General features: G+C 36.5%; 2 protein-coding genes and 1 long non-coding RNA gene across 8 annotated transcripts; 2 read left to right on the top strand and 1 right to left on the bottom strand.

Moving 5' to 3' along the window:
- The first annotated feature begins 1,615 nt into the window (after window positions 1-1,615).
- Window positions 1,616-5,740, top strand: LOC143901062 (prostatic acid phosphatase). Its single transcript, XM_077413020.1, has 7 exons — window positions 1,616-2,018; window positions 2,361-2,459; window positions 2,822-3,244; window positions 3,368-3,491; window positions 3,594-3,805; window positions 3,883-4,060; window positions 4,204-5,740. The coding sequence occupies exons 1-7, from the start codon at window positions 1,920-1,922 to the stop codon at window positions 4,338-4,340; spliced, it is 1,272 nt and encodes a 423-aa protein (XP_077269146.1). The 5' UTR covers window positions 1,616-1,919; the 3' UTR covers window positions 4,341-5,740.
- On the bottom strand, window positions 5,288-11,764 carry Mvl (solute carrier family member malvolio). 6 transcript variants are annotated; one of them, XR_013257962.1, is made up of 14 exons: window positions 11,606-11,764; window positions 10,884-11,076; window positions 10,553-10,675; window positions 10,190-10,416; window positions 9,591-9,729; window positions 9,349-9,510; window positions 9,106-9,264; window positions 8,972-9,022; window positions 8,481-8,863; window positions 8,183-8,393; window positions 7,923-7,993; window positions 6,640-6,803; window positions 6,354-6,388; window positions 5,288-6,240 (listed from the first exon to the last, which is right to left on the bottom strand). XR_013257962.1 is itself a non-coding variant. In XM_077413008.1 (13 exons), the coding sequence occupies exons 2-12, from the start codon at window positions 11,055-11,057 to the stop codon at window positions 6,355-6,357; spliced, it is 1,734 nt and encodes a 577-aa protein (XP_077269134.1). In that variant the 5' UTR covers window positions 11,058-11,076; window positions 11,606-11,764; the 3' UTR covers window positions 5,288-6,240; window position 6,354. The 6 variants fall into 6 exon arrangements, 4 of the variants coding, with proteins under 4 accessions (XP_077269134.1, XP_077269135.1, XP_077269133.1 ...); XR_013257961.1 differs by lacking the exon at window positions 6,354-6,388; XM_077413008.1 differs by lacking the exon at window positions 6,640-6,803.
- Window positions 11,765-11,822: 58 nt separating this feature from the next.
- LOC143901070 (uncharacterized) lies at window positions 11,823-14,071 on the top strand. The gene is made up of 2 exons (XR_013257964.1): window positions 11,823-11,908; window positions 12,729-14,071. It is a non-coding gene; the product is annotated as an uncharacterized LOC143901070 (long non-coding RNA).
- Window positions 14,072-14,891: the final 820 nt, after the last annotated feature.

The raw sequence follows: 14,891 nt of genomic DNA on the forward strand, positions 1-14,891 counted from the left end.
TTAAAGGAGGAAGCATGTAGTGAAAATGTGATATCTTCATTTAATCAAGATTTAGGTATGTATTGAGACCTCTGTGAAACATTTAATATATTTGGTATTTTTTTAAATTGATTTTATTGCACGATATTTCAATTTCAATGTATTTATGATATATCTAACACATTGATATATTCAATTTTAATATTTAAAAGGATAGATTAAAATTTCAATATATAATTTTAACAAATAGGTGCGCCGTCAACATCAGATCTTACGTTTTCTTTACGAAATCCCACATTACCATGCAGTGGCTTTCTTCATTATAATTATTTTTGTTTGTTTAATTAAAATAAACAAAATTATTATAATGAAGAAAGCTACAGTGATTTAAATATACAAAGTAAAGAAGTGATAAGAAAAAAGGATATTTCTAATAGTATGATAAGTTCATCGCTCTCAATAAACACAAATACGGAAATACAGTCTGATTCACACAAATAATACAATTTATTTAATTATTAATTCATTCTCTCTGTGATAGATATAACAATGTTTTTTTTTCCGTAATTTTTCAGAGAATGTAGTTCTTGGCAAGAATACAGAAAAATCATGTAATTGCATTGTTGGGATGACGAATGAAATTAATGTTGAACTTGTGTAAACATTAAATTCATTAGTCATGCCAACAATGCAATTTGTAAACAACGGAGATAAATGGATTATATATATCATTAAACTAATTGAAGTGGTAGGAGATACACAAAGTATTGAATTAAATATACTTTCGGAAGATGATTTAATAAACCCTAATAGATGCCAATCAGGCAGTCAACAAAGGTATAATTCGGTAATCAGCTAAAAATGAATCTTATTTGTATCGATAATCTGGACTATTTAGACGGGCTTTATTGTTATTTATTGTTATTTCCTCAGATATGCAAAGATTAAGTTAGTTGCCGGGAACAATGTTTACCACTACATCATAAAGTATTAAGTACCGAACAAATATCATTAGAGTCAGAAAAATAATTTCAGGGAATTAGAGGATCTAACAATAAGGAACCTATCTCTCAAACTCAAAACTCGAGTTTACTAAAGCTATGTTACGTGCATATCAATATAGATATAGACGCGTCAAAACATTAAGAATTCGTGCCATTCAAGGTTTTGACAAGTTTTTTTTTGCATCAAGTCCGGAAGAATTGTATATGTCTGCAAATTTTATGCCTTCGGCGATTCATCGGGTGACTCATTCGACGTACGTCCAACGTCCAATGTCAAGTGCCGGCGAAGACAACGGTGCTCCAAGCACCGGATCGGGTTCCCCGTTGCAAGAACCCGTCGTGCAACTCGCCGCGTAAGCGGCAAGCGCGGACGTTTGCATAATGGAGCATTGGAGTTGGAGAATGGAGCTCCCCTATTCTGAAACAGCTGTTCCCCCGTAAACTGCGCAGTGCGCCTTACACTTAACACATTGCTCCTCCCCTTTCCTCCCCCATTGCGCTTGACCACGTGACCGTGCATAAACGGAGAAAATGAAGGAGAGACAAAGCGAAAGAACGCAAGAGACAAAAAGAGAGAGGTCGGGCAGAGGGGGAAAAACTTGTAAAATGTGGTGACGGGGCAACAGTCCTGGCGAGGCCGGGAGGGGGGGGGAGCGCCGGGGTTCTTTGTGCACAAATGCGTACGAAGTGGAGTCGTACGTACTCTTTGTGTGGATGTACGTATGTACACGCACGACACGTCGCCACGTCGCCGTCGCGTGCGCGTCGTGTAAGTGTGCGCGCGCGACGTACGGATACTTATAGGTGAATCTGCTCCGAGAGGACCCGCGACGTCACGTGCGATCAACACGTGCGGTCGCGTCGTCGTCGCCGCCGCCGCCGCCCCGAGCCGACGCCGAGCAGAGCAGAGACCAAGAGAGACCGTCACGCGCGGACATGGACATCGGAGTGCTGGTCGCCCTCGCGAGCATCCTCGCCGTCAGCTGCTCCGGCACCGGCGACCTCGACCTGGGCACGGTCGTCTTCGCGAACGTGGTGAGCGAGCAAAGTGACGAATCGCGCGACGAATCGTTGACCTTACACGTCTGATAGATTTGGCGCTCGTTTCTTTTCCTCTTGCTTTAATATAGCTGTTTACGCGTAACTCCGAGGTTCAATACCTTTTTATTACGCAATACTGTTTTCATGTTTATATTTATAGCTCGATATTTTTATGTTTTGTTATTGATGTGTCTTTTAACGTCGCTAAAATTGATGCATATGGATAATTTTAGAGGCAAAACGCTAAAACAGTTTTCGCTTTGACATTTAATGCTAAGTGGTTACTTACGAAACTTTTATTGCTAATACATAACGGAGCTCGTTTCTTGTTTACAGTTGTACAGGCATGGAGATAGGACTCCTGTTCGGCCTTACAAGAACGATCCTTACAATAACGAATCGTTCTGGCCGGTTCCATATGGACAGTTAACGAATGTAAGGAAGACAATTACGATAAGCAAACGTAGGCATAAACGGTTACAGAGAATATGCTTTGTCCTCTAATATTGCGAATATTTTTCCTGGTCATTTTTCCTTATCTTATCATAATCTTTCTTGAAAAGTGTAGCATAATATTGCGACGTTCGATTCTGGCACAACCTTCGACCGTTTGCCATTCTAAAAAAGATAAAGAAAATAAACTACGCAATATATAAGTTTTAAATAGATTGACACAGCAAATATGAGAAGAAAAAAAATTTCAATATGTCGAGTAGATTTTAAGGATTGCTTTTCTTGCTGTATATCGATTTCTTTTCGTGCTAACTTTACTGATACTAAACGTTCGGACAATGTAGATTGGAAAGCATGAACACCTGCTTCTTGGACGCTGGCTGAGAAAACGTTACTCTCATCTTTTAAGCGACCTTTACTCGCCGTACGACGTCTACGTTCACAGTACAGACGTAGATCGTACCCTGATGTCGGCCGAGGCGAATCTCGCGGGTCTTTATCCGCCGGTGAAGGCACAGGTGTGGGACAGCCTCAAATGGATGCCAATCCCCGTGCACACCGTCCCGAAGAAGCAGGACTACGTGTTGAAGGGAAGCAAATTCTGCGCGCGATACGATTACGAGCTGGAGAAGCTGTTAACGTCGCCGGAAATGGAACGCATAAATAAAGCGAACGCAAAGCTCTATGTCTACTTAGGTGAGAACACCGGGGACGATATGTCATCGTTTAGAGCGGTTGAACACCTATACGATGTTTTATTTATCGAGGTACGTCGCGAGATTATTCTATATTATCAGTTGTGTATACGTTTGCATATCGTAATTTACTCGTTGGCTTGAGTAAGCACGCAACAAAGAGCTCGCTTTACAGCAACGAGTTTATTTTTACAGCAACTGTACAACAAAACTCTACCGCAGTGGACGAAGTCGGTGTTCCCAGATAAACTGAGACCTATTGCTATACTTAGTTTTATGACGGAATCCTACAACAAGATACTTCAAAGGTTAAAATCAGGTAATATTAGTTAAAATCAGTTGTATTAATAATTTATTTATATTTGTATTTGTTAATATTTTTATGCTTTAACTTAACTTTGAAAATTTTTTGTATCGTTAGGTCCACTGCTCGGAGAAATGATAGATCACATGGTCAAGAAAGCGCAACATACCTTACACCCTGACAGAAAGATATGGGTATACAGTGGTCACGATGAGACCATAGCGAATTTGCTTATGACTTTGAACTTATTCGAACCTCATTGTCCACCTTACGCTGCTACGATCCTCGTAGAATTAAGGACGAATTCGGAAAATCAGTACTTTGTAACAGTAAGAATTTTGCTTACTATTTATACAAAATGCTTCGTCCAATTTGTAATTGACACACATCCTTTCTTTGTCCACAGGTTTCTTATAAAAATACCACTGATGAGCCGATACTTATGACATTACCAAGTTGCGCTACGTTGTGTCCCTTAAATGAATTTATTAATTTAACGAGAGACGTTGTACCTGAAGATTGGGAGAGAGAATGTTTAATAGGAATGTTTAATCGGAATGATATAAGTTCTAGCGATGTCATCGGTAATTATTGCATTTAATATATCGCATTAAATATCTATATATACTTCTTTTTATATCATGCCGTGCTATTGATATTTTGTATATTATTATTCTTTAGATGGTTCATCTCGTGAGTTTTAATTAGCATTTTTTATTTGTTTCAGCAATCCTGACATCGTCCATATTAATGCTAGTTTTATTGGTCCTAATAATAATCGGCTTTTTGTATTGGCGACATAAAAGAGAACATAGACAGTATTATTTTCGTTTGTCGTACAATGGTTATAACGATGCCATATAACGGGTATTTGGCAGAAGTAATTAATATGGCGAAAAGTATTAAAAAATATAGGGTAATCATTGATTATTAATGCCTGCGACAAAATTAAGCAAGGCGTTTTTTTACAAATTTTTCTTAAAATTTGGAACGAGATGTTCGATATATAGTATATATATATATATGTCTATCTGACTGCTTAAATCACTAAATAGTTCTTATTTTAATATTTTTATGCTTTATTTTAAAAGCGCTTCTTATAAAGAAGCTCTTTTATAACGAATAACACAATTTAATCATTATATATACATATATGTGTGTGATATAATTTATTATATCACATCAACCTCGTGATGTGCTATTTTTTATGGTGATATATTAGAGACATATTTCGAACTTTTGCTCATTTTCATGAAATAATATGTTTTCATCTACGTTGAATTCGCGATATTCCTTTGGAAACTTAGGTTTGCTCACTTTTACACGATAATAACTTATTTGGAACTGAGCAAGATCAAAGTCCGACCATCGCGAATTATAATATATATATATTGCTATTTTAAGAAATAGTAAATCCGAATAGGCAAATGGATATTGAAATTTTATAATATTTTATAAAATTATTTTATTTTATGACTACCGAGAGAGACAAATAATCAGGTACTTTTATAAAACACGCGTATTTGTAATATATCGTCAGATGCATAAATGTCTTGTATAATAAATGTTCAATGTAAGTAATCTAGCATATTGCGAAATATGCAATGAACAAATTTGGTCACAAAATTTTATGAAACGCAAGAACTTCTACTTTATAGAATAGCTGCACAACTTAATTATTGTTACGATTAACTGTCCGATACATGTGATATTACAGTGATTGTCTAGTCGTGATGTTTCAAACTTGGACCTCTCGCGAGCTTCTTCAAAATGTGACAAAAAAAAAGTTTTGAAAGAGAAACACACAGCTCTAATGCAGAACACTGCCTGTAAACAAATTTTATTTACAAAAATTCGGTCATTCAAAACCGGCGCAGTAGCAATTCAATTTATCATGCAGATAATATTACATTTTATGAGAATACATCTTTTTCTAATTTTCATATATAATATTAATTGGAATTTTGCGAATGCGATTGTACACCTGCGAGTTGTAAGTTAAAATATGCGGAACATGTTCCTGTTTTAAAATTGACATCTTGCAACTTAGTTTTGCGACTAAGTGCGTGCGTGTCTCGACTTACTTTAGAGTACTTATAAATAAAGAGGGAAAAAAATGACGTGCGCATCTTATTAGGAATATTTTTGTGATATTACAAACAATAGCATAATATGTAATCCGCCAAAAAAGATTTTAATCTGCTGCTATTGCGGATATTATACTTATTTTATATGCAGACCAATAAAAATTCATTCATTCGAAATTGTATTTACATTATATTGCACATGGTATATAATTATGCATGAGTATTTAATACAAATCTCAATGTTTTGTTGAGACCCAACATTATTATGCACATACATAATTTGCAAAACGAATCTAGATATTATAAATATGTTAATAATATTTAAAAGATATATATATATCGTTATAGAAAATACTTAAATGAAAGAAAGATTGCTGAATATGTAATATTATATCAATATATGTTGTTTTTTTTTATGCGCGAATTAACATTTGAATTATCCAGCCATCATATAATGAAAAATTAAAAAAATCATGATGCTAATAAATTTAACGATGGGATGTCAATGCGATGCATTAGGCATTATTACCTCTTATTCGATTGTGCAATTGAAAACAGACTTTTTCTATCCCCATACATCGTTTACATATCCGATGCTGATATACTTGTGAAGATGTTACCATTCTGATATAGATGTAAAACTGCCGCTTTCTTGAATAGTAAACGCTGGATTTGTTCTGCAATATATTTAACATTTAAGGATACTTTTTAGAACGTTGCCCGCGTCTTGAAACGAATCTAAGTCGAATCGAGGCAACGGCATGAATTTCTCGACGTATAGCATTCTTACCTTATGATAAGTCAGCCGTTCGATTAATTTTCAGACTTTTGTGTTTGTTAAAAATGTGCATGCAATGAAAATAGTTTCGGTTAATCACTCGTCATACATAAATTTTTAGAGAGACAAGAAACAAACGATAGAGAAACGAAGAAAATTGACGACAACAGAATGGTATAGGAGCAACGACGTTTCGGAATATATATCATTCAATAACGATGACGAAGCAAACTTTGTGGTAAAAAGCATTATTGTTTATTTATCGTAAAAATATATCTTTCATTGATCGTACACGTACCATGAGGCACCATGCTGACATCACGAGACGATATAAGCACCTTTCCGACACGACATTGTTTTCACGTGTTCGTGGAACACAAAGGCCACATATTGTCTCAATTGCACATTCAATTGCATTACTCCGACTAAGCGTTTAACGAGGTTTCCGACGTATTGTGGAAACTATGAATGAAAAGAACTCTGTCTGTATCAAAAACTAGAGCTAAACTTACGTTATCTTGTAGTTTATATATTTATCTTTCCTTAGAGATCATTTATATACATTTGACACAGCACCAACTAATGATAACGGATTACATTTAGAAGAACTCTTAAAAGGACAGTACTCCCAAACTATTGTAAACAAATATCTTTACGAGAGCTCAAATAGTGTAATGTAAAAGTAAACATTTTAATATGATACACTTATAAATACGTGCATTAGTTAGAAGTTACTTTTGAAACAGAAATAATTAAGGAATTTATAGAAAATAGAGCTCTCAAACAACAGCACGATAAGAATACCTTACAATTAAAAAAGCACTTAACGTACCAAGTCACATACTTAATCTAGTCAGACGTACAAGTGTGAGTATTCAAACGTGTTCTATTATTAGTAAATAACAGGAAGACAATTATCTTTTTACAAGTGAGGTACAGAAAGCATGAATCACAAGTCAACCTAGCAATTATTTATTTTAACACACAAAGTTACATCGCAAGCAAGTTTTGCACTCTCAATCATCTCTAAATTCACGATATTTTTTCCCCAATTGTTAATCTCAGAAAAAAATATGTTTAAGCAGTCTATAAACGCATTTCATTAAATTCGTTATTTTTCAAATTTAAGCGTTTTCCAGCTTTATAACTAAAAAGCGAGTCGAAAGATATTGCATATATTTGTTGCAATCGCGCTTGGTATACGATCGCGTGTTCGTAACGACGAACTTAACGCGGATGCAACAGTACATAAATGCATTTTATTCGCATGAAGTCACATTCTGAGTAAATTTCCAGCTTTGTAAAAGATTTTTATTATACAGTTGACGCTAAAGCATACAACACACAAAATAGACACACGTATGAAATTACTATACCAGCAAATAGTTTTATATACAAGATTAGTCTCGATTGCATCAAATATTTCAAGCGATACATGCAAAACTACAGTTTTTCAGTTTTGTTACAATTTCTCGGTTTAAAAAAAATTTGCCGTGAGGACAAACACATGATTAGCGTTACTTGGCGAAATTACTGGATTTGGTTACAATTACGATAAATGATTGTCGCTAAAATTCTTACCTGGCGTAAACGGCAGGATTTGATATACCTAGGGTCGGACTTACGGGCGTACCAATGTACTTAGTAACGAACTGAAATAAAAAATAATGAAGTAAATTATTAAAAAGAAAAGATTATCGCATATTTTATTATAAAAAATAAAGTTTATTATATTCTAGATATAATTATCAGGATGCTGAAAAATTGTGGCTAAGACGTAATTTAATGTCAAAGCAAATAGCACACGCACGTATTATAAATATAGGCAAAAATGTACATACCCAATTATTGCCGAGGGAAGTTGCACCCATACTCACAGCCATGTGGATAGCCAAGTAAGCGCAAAAAATAAGATACAAAAACGCATACACAGACATGGCTAAGTAGATAGCCCAATTGTTGGGCAGGTCTTCTTGGACAGTTTGTGCCACGAAATATATGTTTATCACTATCACTAGGACCGATAAAGCGGTTGACACGATCTTATTCAGTCTGCAATACAGATAATATAATTACGGAACGTAAAGAAGGACGTTTCTATGTGTTAAAAGTATTGAAAATTCGGACGAAGCTACGTACATTCCGTTTCGGAATTCACCCATGATTTGAGCACTGCTGGTGAAGGCAATTGTCGGCAGGGTGGCGAACGGTAATTGCAAGCTCATTATAGCGTTTAAAATATCATTCATGCTGCTCAAATTGTTCATGTTGGCGAAAAACGCTACTAAGAACGTAGGGACTATAGCGATTGTTCGAGTGAAGAGGACTCGCTTCCATCGTGCCCACTGCAGATTTAAGAATCCTTCCATCGCGAATTGACCGGCGTAAGTGCCCGTCATCGTGGACGATTGTCCGGCGGCTAAAATACCAACGGCCCATATGTACATTGCGGCTGCGCCGAAGGAACAACCGAGGAAGACTCCACCCTTGTAAAGATCAGCACTGAATGTCGCATTGTTTTGCTGGAATTTAGAGGAAAGGATACTTGAAAACGTTTGACTAAAGAACACTAGTTTACATGTGCTTGTACAGCGAAAAGAATTAAATATAAAAGGCTATAAAACACTTACAACAAAAGTTTCCATGCCGAGAGTATAATTATTTGCTTCGCAAAGTTTATACTGCGAAATAAAACGGAAATTAATTCAACTGTTCGTCCGAAATCACCTATATAATCGGTTTTAGTAACTGTACTTGTACTCACAACATCGTCATTCGTCTTGTCAAAGAGACCATGAGCAAATACAGCTACGACAAACACGTTGATTAGAAATGAAACGAATAGCGCGATGCAGGCCTCAATGAAGTAATACATGTTGGCATCTTTGATCTTTGCAGGCTGTCTTCGATCAATGTCTCTGGACTAAAAAATAAATGATATTTCATATATATTAAGAAATTAGCGCATAATCACATAATATATTTATAGTATGGTCATTATTCTCACTTTGACCAAGGCACTATGAAGGTACAAATTATGCGGCATAATAACCGCGCCGACGATTCCCACCGCTTGAAGCAGTACCTTGTTATCGTAATTCATTCCATTGTACCATGGAACAAACATACCGCTTATAACATCTATTTGAGAGGGCTCGGAAACGACATACTGAAACATCGAAAGACATTGTAGCAATAAGGTATAATGAGCAACGCAATATCGAAATATATCCTAAGAAATGAATTTACCTCGTAACCGAAGGTAACAGCCATGATCATGATGAGAAAACCAAAGAAAAACTCCAGTTTCCTCAATCCGTATTTGTCTAGGAATAAAAATGTGAATGTATCGACTACTGTGATTAGTACGCCACCCCATATAGGAATCCTGAAACGCAACTTTCTCTTTCACAAATCTGCATATTTACGTGCGTTATTTACAATTATAAATTCATGGTAAAGAAAAACGGGAAAAGAGAAATGAAGATAATAATCGAAGAGAGGTAACAAAATGCATAAAAAGTATGCAATTTAACGTAATAATATCTGCAAAATAAGTAAACGTAATTTGCAAACATACATACGTATATCACGGATTATGGATCATGGATTATGATCCATCTTTCGTATATTATATGAAATCCTTTTTATTCCCCATGTATTTTGCATTTAGTTAGAATGGTTTTTTAGGTTCTTTTAAGCAGAGATTAAATATAATGAATTCGACACCGAAGGGATTAATCGCGAGCTACGACGCTTTAAAATGCTCCATACTCCAAGGAATATTTTGTACACGTTAGCTTGCGCGTGTTAAAGATAAATATTTAGCAATCGTATCGGCCACTTACGCTTTGTTAGATAAGAGGTAAAGGGCAATAGCCGTTCCTATTACCTCTTGCATATCGCTACCAATAATCGCTATTTCAATCATTATCCATAAAATAAATCTAGGTACTTTTTTATATTGTCTGTAACACATCTCTGCCAGATGTAGACCGGTAACCACGCCGAGGCGCGCGCTGAGTCTTTGCATAACGAGACCTAGGACAGTAGCGCTTAGTAGTACCCATAATAACTGAAAGCGAAGACGTCAACAAGGAATATTATTTAAAAAAAAAAAAAGAAGATAAGAGAGTTTGACAGTAAAGCAAATAAAACTGATTGCGGCAGCTTTTGCAGTTTTTGCTTTTGTCCTTGACTGCAGGGCATACCTTGTATCTTGCAACCACTCCGGATTGTAGATCCGATTCTATGTTGCCAGGATCCAGATAAGCTATGGACATTAAAAAGCCAGGCCCAGTGAAAGCCCATAGTTTCCTAAAGCTAAACCCCGTCTGCAAAAAGGAATTAAAGTTTACGTCAGGTGTGGGCCAAGATCGATGACGTCAAGTTTGTTGGCGACTGACTGGGAAGAGAGCACGCATTCCTATTGCCGTCTTCTCATTGTCTTATTCTCTTCCATTGTCTAATTATCTTGTAATTTATAGTCTCGCATTCTCATTGCCTTACTCAATCCCTGCAGCGCTACGAAGGCAAACTTACGTGTCCCGTTTCCGGCACCGGCACCCTCTCGTCGGCGAAGTAGGTCTGATTGTTGTTGGGCGACAGGGAAGTGTTCTCGGTGACCTTTCCCGGCTCCGACTCGTGCATACGCTGATGCGGCACTGTCGTGACGGCGGCATCGTCACTGGGCTTGACATCGTAACTGTTGTTCATGGTGTATCGATGCGGCACTCTGAAAGAAAAAAGACACCTTGACACTTTGCGGGGTAGAGTCGACCTCCTGTCCACGGCATATACGCGGCTGATGGATGCTCGAGTGACGCAGCCGAGCGAAGATGAGCCACTACGCGGCCACGATTCTGGAGGTCGATTATGTATCTTTTCCCCCAGGGCGAAGTGAAGTTTCACGTGACTACCTCTTTCTATTCAACACATAGAAAGATCGAGACAGTTATATGAAACTTTTCACGTTTCGCGTTTCCACTCTAGAGTCTAGAAGAAAAGATATGCATAATCAACCCTCTGCTGAATGGAGTCCTCGATCCGGAAAATCGTCGGAGACGGCGACGAAACAACTTTAATGGAGCGACGACGTCGAAGAGATAACGCGCTCGCTTAACGGAGAACAACACCGTTTACCGTTACTTACAAATAAGCAACAAAAACGAACAAAAGGAGGAAAACGGAGGAAATTATCTTTCATCATCATCATCATGGAGTCTAAGTGTCCCTCCCCCCCGAAAGAAAGTTTCGAGACTCACCTCGAGAAAGAAAAACGCGCGCGGGCCAACGAGGTTGGAGCTGAAGATCACGTCCGTGCTAGCTGTGTCATCGGATACAGCCTACTACGCGTTGCGATCCATGAAGCGCGAAGAAACCGTTCACCCACTACTCCGTCGTTCACTGGCCAGCTGTTGAATGCGCCGAATGCGGCGCGGCGAGTCGAGTCAGTCGAACGCTGCGAACTTGGCCGAGTATGCGGAGTGGGACGCTGATGCCAGGGACGTAGCGGAGCGAAATTCCGGGGCGGACGGGATTATCAACGAGCTCTTATTTGACTAATTGTAAAGTTAATTTCAATTGCCGATTATATTAATCGGAGCTTGATCGAAAGCAGAAGAACGACATTGAAGAACGACTTCGACCAAACGATTAACTTTATTTTATCTAGATCTATATATATGACGGTTATTTTATCAAGACGTATATCTACATTGCAGTGTTTTGTTAGGATAGAACGGATAGAACTATTGATGCTAATTCTTAGAACTGGAAAAAGATGAAGAGTAAGTTAAATTGAAATTAAAGTTAAACGTCTACATTGGTAGAAATGGACATAAGAAATTTCTAGCTGTACAAAATTTAGCGTTTCTGACGTCTAATCCTTCTTTCTAGACGTGTCAAGCAAAAAGAAAATTAATAGTTCTAACAATTAATTAAAACATACGTCTGTAGATACGTCTTGATAAAATAACCGTCATAAAGATAAAATAAAGTGATCGTTTATTACTTTCTGGTTCTAAGAATTAGAAAACGATTAATAAAAAGTATATTGGACAATACAGATTAAAGTTTTTAATCTGTATCGATAGAAACAGACACTAGCTGTAAGCAATTCTGCTTCAATTGAATTGAACGTCGACAAAATTGATCAAACTTGGATCGAAATTATAAATGCCCATTTCTACTCTGATGTAGCTTAACTTTAATGTAAAATAATTTACTTTTTATCTTTTTCTATGTTTTAAGAAATAAGACAAATAAAGAGAACAAGTTAAACCGAGATTAAAGTAAATCTGCATTGATAGAAATGAACATAAGTGACTTTTAATGGTAAGGTTTTTATAATTTAATAGCGATTCTGATCCGTTGTGTGCATTTCAGGAAAACGTTCGTCCACGACGAGAAGGGCCTGGTTCAGCCAGCCACGTCACTGAGCGCGGGAATGACGTCAGACATTACAAAAGAGAAACATATATTTGCTAATGAGGAAACAATACATTGCTAATAGGCCAAAAAAGGTTCGCGCGCGCGCGTGTCCTGGTTCACGAAAAGAACACGAACACGGGAGATCCCCGGGTTTATCGCCGTCGACGAACGGCATTAAATTGCGCGAAACACGCGCGTCCTTCATTCCCTCCGTACTCTGGCCCCCCCGCATCTTTATTATGCCAGAGAAGTGTCTTCCGCGCGCGCGTATCGCAATTCACACTCATCACAGTTCCGGAATATTGCAGATTCCACGACATTTGACACAATCGCAGTCAGCGCGCGGTTGAACATATAGCGCGATACGTAACGCTGAAGAATGTAGCGATTGCGGAGGAAAATAGATTTATTAATGCGACGATTATACTGGCGCTAATTCTAACAATTGTGTATGACTTACGAAAAGAAAATTCGATCTCTCATACATATATCGATAAAAGTTGAAAATATGTATAATATATATAATGTACGTACAATATATGTCTCATATAAGAATCACTTAAATTCTGTTACATTGAGAAAATAGAGACTAGATATAACAATTAAGTATATAATTTTTAATTAAATCGGCTTGAACTAAACTCCATTGTGAAGTCATAGAATTATCTATGTAGAGTATGAAAAGATATGCGTATATATATAATTTGTGTATAACAATATGTGTAAGTATAACAGTTATAGATTGTTTATATAATATATGTATACAGATATACGATTATTAATAATCGTATTATATCTTGTAATTTTTTAAATTATAATGTAATCGGGGAAAAGGAGTTGATTCAAGAATTCCAAGAATCTCGATCCCGAGAATTTCAATAATTTTAAGTTCGGAATTTTTAATCGAGAAAATCTGAATTCTTGAAAGTCGACAAAGTATCAGAATGTAATTATAGGACAGGTTGAAAAAAATCGTAACTTCAAGCATTTCAATTTCAAAGACCGGCACTTTATTTTATTTCTTTTATTTACATTATGAGCAGAATGTCTAAGGGATAGACGTCTTTGAGAACGTTTTTCTTCTGGAGACACAATATTTGATTGGAAATTTTATTGCAAGCAGTAAAACAACACTTTTCTATTGTCTTTAAATATCCACAAATGAAAATAGTGACTGTAATTCATTATCAACTAGATAAGAAACAAAATCGAGTTACTCTCTCTAGAATAAGAGCGATGCCTTAAAAAAAAAAGTATATTTTGTCCGATGACACGAAGAAATACATGTATTGCTTGACGATTGCCACGCGTATAACTCGATATCTCTACCGGCATTATTTTAGTGTCCCACGATTAGATACTAAAGATGAGCAGATTCATTTTTCCAGTCTATCTCGGTATTCGACGTTGAAACTAAAATCGTTTATACAGACGCTGCGATAAGTAAGTTATCACGTAGAGATAATTAATAAAAACAGTTTCACAATTGATTAGCTATCCCGTTGTACAGAGAGATGTAAGGAATTATTACGAAATTAATATAGGTGACAGAATTTTTAACAGATAAGAGAATATTACACAATTACTACAATATAGAGTGTGGAAATTTTAGGAGTAAGTATGAAGTAACAGAAAGTTTTAATCGCGATAAAATAAATAGCGCGATAATGACACGTATACATATATGCGCTCGCGATGTTGATCCACTTACTTATTTGTTTTTCTGTAGAAAATAGGGAAAAATTACAATATATATATATATCCATCAAGTCTAATCATCAAGTAGTATAAACCAGTACAAAGTGTGATATAACTGTAATGCACGATAATAATGCGCGACAAGCTGTTGTCTTTCGCGAGAAGATAAGCAATGTAAGCAATGCAAATAACTGCAATTAAGCAAAGCGATTACGCAATCGTTTAGGTTGGCACAATGGCAATTAAAGTAAAGACGGCAAAATGAACGAAACAGGTGAACGAAAAGAAAAAAAACAGTTTCGTCGATTTTAACTCCCACAGTTATTATAGCGATTTGTTTCTTCGAAGGATATATACAAAGTACAAAGGAATTATATGACGATTTTATTGCAATAAACTTCGGTGAAGTTAACTTGGTCG

Source organism: Temnothorax americanus, unplaced genomic scaffold, assembly GCF_048541705.1.
Source record: "Temnothorax americanus isolate GAGA-0224 unplaced genomic scaffold, ASM4854170v1 Scaffold31, whole genome shotgun sequence".
Classification (NCBI taxonomy): domain Eukaryota; kingdom Metazoa; phylum Arthropoda; class Insecta; order Hymenoptera; family Formicidae; genus Temnothorax; species Temnothorax americanus.

What these genes read in the sequence shown, in the direction of transcription:
- Mvl (XM_077413007.1), bottom strand. Translation starts at nt 11,057, where the DNA reads ATGAACAACAGTTACGATGTCAAGCCCAGTGACGATGCCGCCGTCACG. An exon ending in CTGTTACCTTCGGTTACGAG is followed by an intron (nt 9,511 to 9,590) that starts GTAAATTCATTT and finishes TCGATGTTTCAG; the next exon opens with TATGTCGTTTCCGAGCCCTC. An exon ending in ACAAGACGAATGACGATGTT is followed by an intron (nt 9,023 to 9,105) that starts GTGAGTACAAGT and finishes TTTATTTCGCAG; the next exon opens with TATAAACTTTGCGAAGCAAA.
- LOC143901062 (XM_077413020.1), top strand. Translation starts at nt 1,920, where the DNA reads ATGGACATCGGAGTGCTGGTCGCCCTCGCGAGCATCCTCGCCGTCAGC. An exon ending in ACTTCAAAGGTTAAAATCAG is followed by an intron (nt 3,492 to 3,593) that starts GTAATATTAGTT and finishes TTGTATCGTTAG; the next exon opens with GTCCACTGCTCGGAGAAATG. An exon ending in AAGTTCTAGCGATGTCATCG is followed by an intron (nt 4,061 to 4,203) that starts GTAATTATTGCA and finishes TATTTGTTTCAG; the next exon opens with CAATCCTGACATCGTCCATA.